The 10,357-nt window shown below is 34.7% G+C and overlaps 1 protein-coding gene across 7 annotated transcripts in view; it reads left to right on the top strand.

Annotated features, from left to right (window-relative positions):
* The window catches only part of LOC101892489 (trichohyalin), a 282,665-nt gene that overhangs the window by 150,535 nt on the left and 121,773 nt on the right, over positions 1–10,357 (top strand). The window contains exon 1 of one of the 7 annotated variants that reach the window (XM_011293550.3): positions 5,808–8,679. The exons of the other annotated variants lie outside the window; for them this stretch is intronic. Coding sequence (XP_011291852.1) covers positions 8,653–8,679 — 27 coding nt within the window. The 5' untranslated portion in view covers positions 5,808–8,652. Of the gene's footprint in view, positions 1–5,807; positions 8,680–10,357 lie in introns of those variants that run through there. 7 annotated transcript variants of the gene reach the window in all.

Genomic DNA, 10,357 nt, shown 5'->3' with positions numbered 1-10,357 from the left:
ACCAAATTTGAAGTATTGATTTCTAGGTTGAATTCAGTCGTAATTGCAAAATTCAGTCGATTTGGGCGGATATTGGTCATTTGGTGCACAATAAACCTGATATCGGATAAAGATTACATGGAGCTATATCCATCTGAACCGATCTCAATACAATTTGACAGTGGTATTTTCAAGCAGTGGTATTTTCAAGCAGTATGTCCGGTACCAAATATCAGTTTTGTGGAGTGCATATTACTCATGAGAGGGACTTAAAGTCCCAAATCGGATGAAACATCAATGTGAGAGCTATAGCTATGGTTTGGTTTAGTTGCTTCTAGACTGAATTCGGTGGGATGTACCAAAATTCAGGTCACTAGGACTTATATTGGTCATTTGGAGCACAATTAACCCGAAATCGGTTGAAGATATATGGGAGCTATATCAAAATCTAATCGATTATGACCAATTTCAATAGGGTTCGCCCTTGGGCCAAACAAATATTGTTTGCAAAATTTCATCTCAATCGGATAATAAATTCTACTGCATTTTTTTACAAGAATGCATGGACGGACGGAAGGAAGGACTGACATGCATAAATCGACTCAGAAAGTGATTCTATGAATATCCTCAAAAGTAACTATGTTTCTATCTCGCGTCCTTCTCCATTGATACAAACAAATGCACAAAGACATAATACCCTTACTACTATGTGGTGTAGGGTATAAAAATGGGTTGTGAAAATTTCCAGGTTAAACGTTGTTAGGGCCCTTATAAAGCTTTGACAATACCCAAGGTTTTGACCATACACTCTTGACGTCTTCCAGATCCTATAGTAGTATATTGTAGAATTTTATGAAAAATATTTTTTTTTTCTTTTTTATGTCAAATTTAAAATGAATACCAAACTATTCAAATTTGTTGAAGGTTAAAATTATAAACAAAAAATATCCGTGGAAACTTTATCCGAAAAATTCCCAACGTGTGGATGGGGGGGGGGGGGGGGGGGGAACTTTCCTCTCTTTTTTGTTTACTTATCGATGCAATCTTTCAAAATGCCGTTACACGTGTCTTCTGTTTGTAGCTCTACTTTCACAATCTGCTGGATTTTCCCCGAAATTATTGAAAATAATTAATTTTGTCGCATTGTGTTTTTTCACTTTCCATTCTCGTTTTCCCGCAGAGTAAAAAAACATCAGGTAAACTTCTTATGTCACAAAAACTGCAACCGTCTATCTAGGCTGAATACTATTTAAACGTCTAACTTCACCCACATTTTCATTTTCTTTCCAATGGCCACATTTCAATTTTTGTGTCATCCTTCCAAAAAAAAAATAAAAAATTCTGTTGGTCAGTCAAAAATAACAACAAAAGCAAACAAATACATAAACTTGCATCATCAAGTTGAGATTTCATCTCTAACAGAAAGATTTTCAATGAAATCGTGCTATTTAAGTCATCAATGTAGACCATAAGAATGCTGCTGAAATGGGCTTGTTGAAAATAGTTCTATGCCATTGAATTTTTCCAATGGAAATGCCAAATGGAGAAAGGCATTTTTATGAACAATAAACAAGCAACAAACTATTGCCACAAAATGCCCCAAATAAAATAAAAATTATTGTCTGCAACGTCATAAATTTTAAAATTTTTAAAGAAACACATATTCTTCTGAATCGATGCCAATGAACTATATAAGGCAAATAGTAATAATAATAATACAAAAACAATTAGAGATATCAAAACTGTTGCCAAAACAAACGGAATTATACAATGTGGCGTATACGCTATTTATGGCACTCTCGTTGTGCATACGCCACCCTGAACGGAAACAATAAAAAATGGAAGAATAATGTGGTGCATATAAGCAGAAAATTATGGAGAATATAACATTCACCACACGATACCACAACAAGTCATCAATAATCAAATATGTGCTCTCCAAAACAAAGTACAATGACCTGATTTTTAAAAAACCATTTTAAATTTAATAAAATACAAAGCAGTTTTAAAAAACTAAAAAAAAACTGATAGATGAAACTTTGGGCTTTCCAAATTAACTTTATTTATTAATGAATGTGAAACACAAAAATTGATAATATTTGCGATATTTTAAAGAATACAACGTTAGAAATACTGAAGTTCATAGATATAACTTACAATATTTAGAAATTATTTGCTTAATTGTAAAACTTTAAATTGTAGACATGTATCTTTATACACCCAGCCATAAAGCTAAAGATAACGAGTTATAGACCCTAGATATAACCGATATAACGGTTATAGACCCTAGGTCTTTTCAAAGCAAATCCGTTTCAGGACATTGGAGTCGATATAGCGATGTCCGTCCGTCTGTCGACCGTCCGTATCCGATGTAGTCCAAACTTGGTACATCGTAATATTATTGTCAAACTTAGATCGAGTTCGGAGATGGGCAATAGCGGTCCACTCCTTCCAATGCACCCCCCCCCCCCCCCTCCCACAAAATGTCAACATTTTCCAAGAAAATAATTGTCTGCACCGAAAGAGAAACGAGAATCCTATTTTTCTCCACCACTGCAAATCCTAATATTTGCCTCAGTGCTAGGTCAGGTGCAAAAATGGATAATATCGGTGCACTCCATCAAGTACCTCCCCACAAAGGGTCAACATTTTGAATAATGTTATGCAAGAGTCCGATTGTCTTCAAATTACACACATTACAATATTTTTATTAAACCACCGTTTGGTGTGAAGATAGAATATATTGGTCGAGTCGTTCTGGTACCTCCCTCACAAAGGATCAACATTCAGAATATTCACGAAGCTCATAAAACACGAATTTAACATCCGATTCCATTCAGAGTTTACACATCTCAATATTTTTAGCAACACAAGATAGAAGAGGTCGGACCATTTATTCTGGTACTTCCCTCACAAAGGGTAACAATTTTGAATAAACAAAACGATGATATAATCCGAAATAAGCATCCGGTAATCTTCATATTTCACACACCCCATTATTTCTACTAACACAAGATCTGTTGTGAAGATGGTATATATCGGCCCATTCCCTTCTGGTACCTATCCACAACGGGTCAACATTTTGAATGCTCGTGAAGCTCATAAAACGCGGAATTAACATCCGATTCCATTCGTACTTGACACATTCCAATATTTCTCTCAAAACTAGATCTGTTATAAAGATGGTGGGGATCGAAACACTTCTTCTAGTATCTTCCTCACATTGGGTTCAAGATTTTGAAAAACACAACTCTCTTTAAATTTCACACATAAAATCATTTTTGCTAACACAAGATCTGTAGTCCAAATGACATATATCTGCGAACCCCTTCTGATACCTCACCCACAAAGGGTCATAATTTTCAGTACCTTTATCTGTCATAACTTGCGAAACAGGTCAACTTGTAATATCAAAATATTTCTCTTAACCAGAAACCTGAGATGAATATGCATTTTATCTGAATTTATGATTTCGCATAAAATTGGATTTAAATGTTCGATATTCTTGAAGAATATTTTTAGATGTGTTAGATAAAGTATGAAGTAAAATGGAATACTTTGGTCGCACATTTTAACATTTTGTATAAATTACCACATATCTCATATAAAGTGAAGGAAGTACTCCAAACCTGGCACGTCGCAAAAACGACTGATACTTTGAAATTTTGTTTATATTAAAAAATAAAAAAAACACAAACAGAAAATTATTTTGACATTCTCTGCCTTGTCCTGGTTGAGAACTTTTCAAGAGAGAAAGTAAAACCGCTTAAATCAATTTTGCTTCCAGAAGTAATAAAGATACAACACGAAGGCCTATGTGTAGTATTAAGGGTATTATGTCTTTGTGCGTTTGTTTGTAACATGGACAAGGAAGCGAGATAGAACCACAGTTATTTTTGGGAATCTTCAAAGAATCACATTCTGATCACAAAATGCAGGTCGCAATTATTAGCCGATTGAGATGAAATTTTTCAAACAATATTTGTTTGGCCCAAGGACGAACCCTGTACAATGTGGTGGGAATCGGTTCAAATTTTGATATAGCTCACGTAAATATCTTTATTCGATATCAGGATTATTTGTGTACCAATATTAGTCGAAAGGACATGCATTTCAGCACCTCCGACCCAATTCAGCCCAGAAGCAAGTACTTAAATTTTTGTTAAAATCCGTTCAGATATAGCTGTAGCTCCCACATATATGTTTCATGCACTTCACAATAAGAATATTTGAAACCGGACATCAGATACAGCTCGAAAATACCTCTGTCAAATATAGCTCCCATATATATCTTCAAACGATTTCGGGTTATTTGTGCACCAAATAGCCAATATAAGCCAACTCTATCAGCAAGTACATCAAACTTGGTGAAAATCGGTTCCCACATATATGTTTCATTCGATTTGGTTTTTAAGTCCCTCACATTCGTAATATGCATTCGACAACAATGATATTTGGTACCAGATATCTTGTAGAGCTCCGAAATACCTTTGCCAAATTTTATCAAGATTGGATCAGATTTGGATATAGCTCCCATATATATCCCTCATCCGATTTCAGGTTTATTTTGCAAATAATGGCTAATATCAGCCCAAATGGAGTGAATTTCGGGACGTATATTTCCGTTTTGTGGAACTCGCCTTCTCGAAGTGATATCATACACTCTATAGCAATCTTGTTTGATATAAAAAATTAAAATGTCTCCGTCAAATTTAGTGAAAATCGATTCAGAATTGGATATGCCGCCTATATGTATTATATTATTAGTTCTCTCTGCCTATATTAGTTCCCTTTGAAAACAAACTATAACTGCTCTAAAGCCAAATGTTGATAGTTGGTATGATCTTCTTCAAATAAATTATTTTATTACGGGAGCTCTACTAAATATGCATAGTGGTGTAGGGTATCATAAAGTCGGCCCGCCCGACTTTTGACTTTTCCTTACTGTTATAATATAATTCTTATCGAAGTCATATCATGCACTATAAGGAATGTTATTTGGTACTAGATGTACAATGGCCTCCGTCAAATTTGTTGAAAATCGATTCACAGTTGGATACAGTTCCCAAATTGTGACTATTCTAAAGCAATGATAGGCATTAAAATAAGGTTAATAGTTGGTACTATGAGCACTGCCCTACTTTTGACCTTCCCTTACGGGTTTTCATATAATATTGTTATCTTAATTGTCCACCATCGTGGATCTTTATATTCACTATGCAATGAGTCTTAAAAACGACTCTCAATTAAGAAATATTAAAAATAAGTCAAGCCAGCATATTAAAAGAAATAGGTGTGCTTAAAATCCTTGCCAGAATTTCCAGTCGACAAGACTGTGTTTTAATATTCTAAAATCAGAATAGCTTCCATTTGGTCGAAATATACCTTGACTTTACAAGCACAAGTCAATGAATTTATGTATTTTTTTATTTAACTGAGACTTTTTTCATATAGTATAGGCGTATTTTAAAAAATGTCTATTGAAAATTACTCACTTATCAAAAGAAACATCGATTGGAAAGTGAATGCCAACATAAAACCCATGACTGCTGTACATTTTTCAAATTATTGATTAGTTTTGAAAAAAAATCTATAAAAAAAAAATTCAAAAATTAAAATTTTGGTATTTTTCAATTTTTTGTTTAATCAACATAAATACAAGCCCCAGGCGAATGTTCCTTTTGGAAACCCATATCTTTCAAGCATCACCTCTATATTGGCATCCTAATATATGAAAACACAATATCATTACATATATACACACACATGCCTACATAATATTTACCAATGTACATATACACATATGTATATACATATGATATAGGTCCATCTAGAGAAACGAGTTCGTTCTCGTCCCTACTAAACTTCTCGATTAAAATGCAAAACGAGAAGAGAAAAAAAAACAACATATAAAAAATGCAAACACATTCACACATCTACACAAACGAGATACCGCATAAACTACAATACTAAATGTGCTTAAATGAGAACAAGGATATAAGAATGGCAGCAGCAAGAACAACAATAATAACAACATTAGCAGTTGCAGCAAACTGGTGATGTGACGAAAGCAGCGAAAACAAACACTGTTTTTGCTGTCGTTCACAGGAAATGTTGTCAAAGATGGTGGCCAGCATAAAAAGCTTGAAACTGTTAACAGAAAACTGTTGGGGTCAAGCTTTCATGTTAAGCAATGTAGAAATATGACCAAAGCTTTGTTATTGGCTCATGTGATGAGATGTTGTGGCACATATGATGTTTGCTCTCTGTAAAATGGTTTTTATCACACTTGCTTTCAATCTGCTCTTGGAATTGTGTTTCAAAAATGGTACATTGAATTCTCTCACTCTCTCTCTCTCTCATGAATCATGTGTGTTGGTCCTGTGCTCTCTAAAGCTTTCACGCCATGTGACAACTAATGTGCATTGCACTTGAGAGTGCCGTTTTTGCCTCAAAACACCAAGCTCTTGGCCAATGAAAATGTCGAAAAGCTTTTCGGCCATAATGCATTGGAATGCAGTTTTTGAAGGCCTTTGGAGCATAAAAGCTACGTATGTTAGGCCAGTTGTATAAGCAACGTTAAAGGTTTTGAAACACGAAAACGAAGCAACGCGCGAGAGTGCCGTTTTCCTAATTTTTTTGTTTGATTTAAAGAAAAAAATACCAGAAAAAAAGAAAGAAGAAAAAATAAAAAAAAAAGTTTCTTCAAAAGGAAAAAATTAAAAAAAGAAATAATTTGGTTTTGAAAAAAAGCAGAAGAAGAAATCAAAAGCCAACCCAACGAGAAAGCAAAAAAATCCCTTTTTGCTTGTGTAGCAAAAAAAAAATGTTGGAAAAACGCGCGTGAAAAAAATCACAGGAAAAAAATATATGTATTAGCTTTCTTTGTGTGTGTTTTTTCGTTCCCTCCCCACCTATCACACAGGAAGTGCAGGTTGCAATAATTTGCGAAAAAAAAAATACGAAAAAAAATATCTGAAACCAAATATTCTTGTTTTGAAAAGGATATACACATAATTTCTTGGCTTAAGTTTCGGTGATTTTTTTTTTTTTGCGTGAGTGCGTCTTTTCATAAGAAAACCTTGGTGCCTTCACAACAACAACAACAACAAAAAGCAATTACAAGCATTCTACAACGTAAAACCGCAAAACAAACAAGAAAAACATTTTTTTTAATTCTCGGTGTTTGTTTTCTTCGAGAAGTGTTAATTCCCTGGATTGTTTCTTGTTAAGCCCGGGAAGACCAAGAAGAAAATATAAAATCAATAATTTCCAACAGCAGCAGAAACAGCAACAACAACAACGACGACAACGTTCAGAAGCATTAAAATATCCCCCCAAAACAAGCCAGGCCACCAACACCCCACAACTAAAACAGCCCAAAGGCTGGTGGGCCTGAAACCAACAACAACAACAAGAAAAAAACCAAAAGCTAAAACTGCGACAAAAACAACGAAATCGGGACAAAAAACAAAACATTTGCAAGTAGACGACAACTGCGACGAAACGACGTCGACAGGAACACCAACAACAACAGCCCCAGCAAAAAATACCCAACAGCCAAAAGAGCAAATTACCAACAACGAATTACAAAAGGGGGCGAAAAAATCTCTTTTCGCCTAGCCAACAACAACAACAACCCTACGTCAACGTTGAAACAATAACAATAAATATAGGAAAACCAGCAAAACAAAAAAACAACAACAACACGTTAAATATTTTTAAAGAAATTTTGTTTTAGGGGTAGACGTTGTCCAAGAGCAGGACAACCACAAAAGGCATTAGACGGGCTAGTAGGCAGGCAGACAGACTGGCTGGCTCACTGACTAAAGAAATACACACATACACCCGCATTTGGGTTATTCTGAGGCCCTTTTCCGCAAGATTCGCTTCACTTCGATTCGGTGAATAATTTATAAAGCAATAATGCCAACAACAACAATAATAACATAAAAGATAATAACCAGGAAACATCATATTAAGTGAAGCAGTAGAGGAGCAGACGAAGCTATCACATTACCTCCAAACAGAACAATAAGCAGAACACGAAAGCCAGCCAGCAAACAAGTAACAAACTTTAATGACGAAACGAAACTAGGAAAAAAAGCAAAGAAACGACCGAGAGAGAAGTTTGGAAAAATCAAAGCCCAAAGAGGGAGAGAGAGAGAGAGCATAAAAGCACTCATACGCAGTGGTTGTTTGTTACGCACACGAGCACACAGGCAACATAAGATATCGAGAAAACCGAAATAAGAGAACAAGAACTGTGTTCTCTCCGAGCATAAGCTGAGCAAACATAAAAATAAGCATAGAACAGAAAAAAAAAACAAACAACAACGACAACAGCAGGAAAAGTATAGCTTTTGTATAGTGACCTTTAAACATTTGGTCACTACTACGACTACTCTACACTACAACTACTATTCAACAAAAAACACTACACATCACGACCGCCATCACTTCTCCAACCACCACCACAACCACTACTACTACTACGACGACGTCGACGATAACTACAAGAGTCACAACTGGGGCCTAGGAGGCAGCTTCCAGAGAAAGACAAAGACACGGCATTAAAAAAATAAATTTCGATAAACCAAACCTCTCCCCCACCCCCACTGAGGATTAATCACATCAGCCTTTAACTCTAGACCCTCCTAGCAAACAAAACTTATGGACAATGCCTACGTCTACTATAAGGTATTCGAATAAACAGTTACCTATTTTGTAACCACATGATCTTCACTAACATCACCATCATCATCTTCGCCATGTGTATTTTCTAAAATGACATCTCTTACGAACGGAACGTATTAATCAGCATCTTTAAACCTATTCATTGCTCTATCTTGAATCTCTATCTTTAACGCCATGATGTTGCCACCGTCAACGGTGATGGTGATGAGGCATTCTCATCATCCGTTCATCGTTGTTCACCTTTGTTTATCGTTCATCATCATCCCCGACATCGACATCGACAATAAGATTCATCCTTATTTTTTCATCCATAAACCAGACGACGACATTATCTCTTGAACAAGAGAGAGAAACAAAAACAACAAACGACCTAAACAACGGCAAGATTTAATAGCTACAAAAATTCATTAACAAAAATCGACAGCATCAGCAACAACAAAATAAATTATGTAAAAAAATATTAACAAGCAAATAAAAAATATTTACACACACACACATTCAAACACTCACACAAGAGCAGAGCAAGTAGAAAATTAATGAAGCAATCGAATCATTATTTTCATTCACAACAGAATTGCACACACATACAGACAGACAGACAGGCTCATTTATACATATTCGTATAAAGAAAACACACACACATTGATAAACAATTTTACCTCAATAATGACATTTAAGAAAATTAAAAAAATATATATATAAATATGACCTGAGGGTCATAGACATAAAAAAGTTGCAATTAAACGGATTTAATTGGCACAATGTTATTTAAATCCTCTTTTTGTTGTATTATTTTTGAAGCCAAGATTTAGAAATCTATTACCTACTATGATTATTATAATTAGCTAGTTGTATAGCGGCTGCCAGTTTTTTTTTTTTTTTAACTAGAAAGCCTTTAAAAATGTCAAATTCCTTTTAATTAAACATAATACAATCATGTAACACATAAAGATTTTTATTTCAAAATCGAAGCCAATTTTAAGTTTATTTAGGTGTTGAAGTTCTTTAAAAATACCTAAAGTGAAATTGAGTTCATCTTGAATGGGCTAAAAAATAGTATCCTCTCCAATATCACCGGTGTCATACTAATGTTTCGTTTTTGATCATTTGATATATTTATTCTAATTATTTTGCTAATTTTTAGATAGCTGCTCTAATTTAAGAATTCAGAATTCTAATTTCAGAATTCGTAAAATTCTTTGTCGATTTAACGATGTTTGTCTGTCTGTTGAAAACAAAATTTGATAAAATTTAACTCAAATGTATGCTATGTCTGCAGGACTTTTGGTATTGAAAATGGGTCCTGTAGGTCCACGTTTTGGTATAGCCCACATATAATGGTACCTCCCTATTTTCGGTATTTTAGAGATTCAAACGAAATTATTCACCGGAAATTTTTCAAATTTGGTATTTGAAGTTCTTAATGGATGCTGCAGCCTATGACAGAAGATTTTCTGTGCGGGTCCAAATCTTCGTATAGCCGCCATACAACTGCACTTCCCTATTTTCGGTATTTTGGAGATTCAAGCGTCATTATTCACCGGAATTGTTCAAACTTTGGTATTTGAAAATTGTAATGAATACTTAAGCCTGTGATAAAAAATTGTCTGTGCAGACGTGGGTCTTTGTATAGCCACCATATAACGGTACCTCCCGATATTCGGTATTTTAATGATTTTAG

Source organism: Musca domestica, unplaced genomic scaffold (genome assembly GCF_030504385.1).
Source record: "Musca domestica strain aabys unplaced genomic scaffold, Musca_domestica.polishedcontigs.V.1.1 17, whole genome shotgun sequence".
NCBI lineage: Eukaryota > Metazoa > Arthropoda > Insecta > Diptera > Muscidae > Musca > Musca domestica.
Note: the sequence above shows the minus strand (reverse complement) of the source record. Positions and strands in the feature narration are given on the sequence as shown.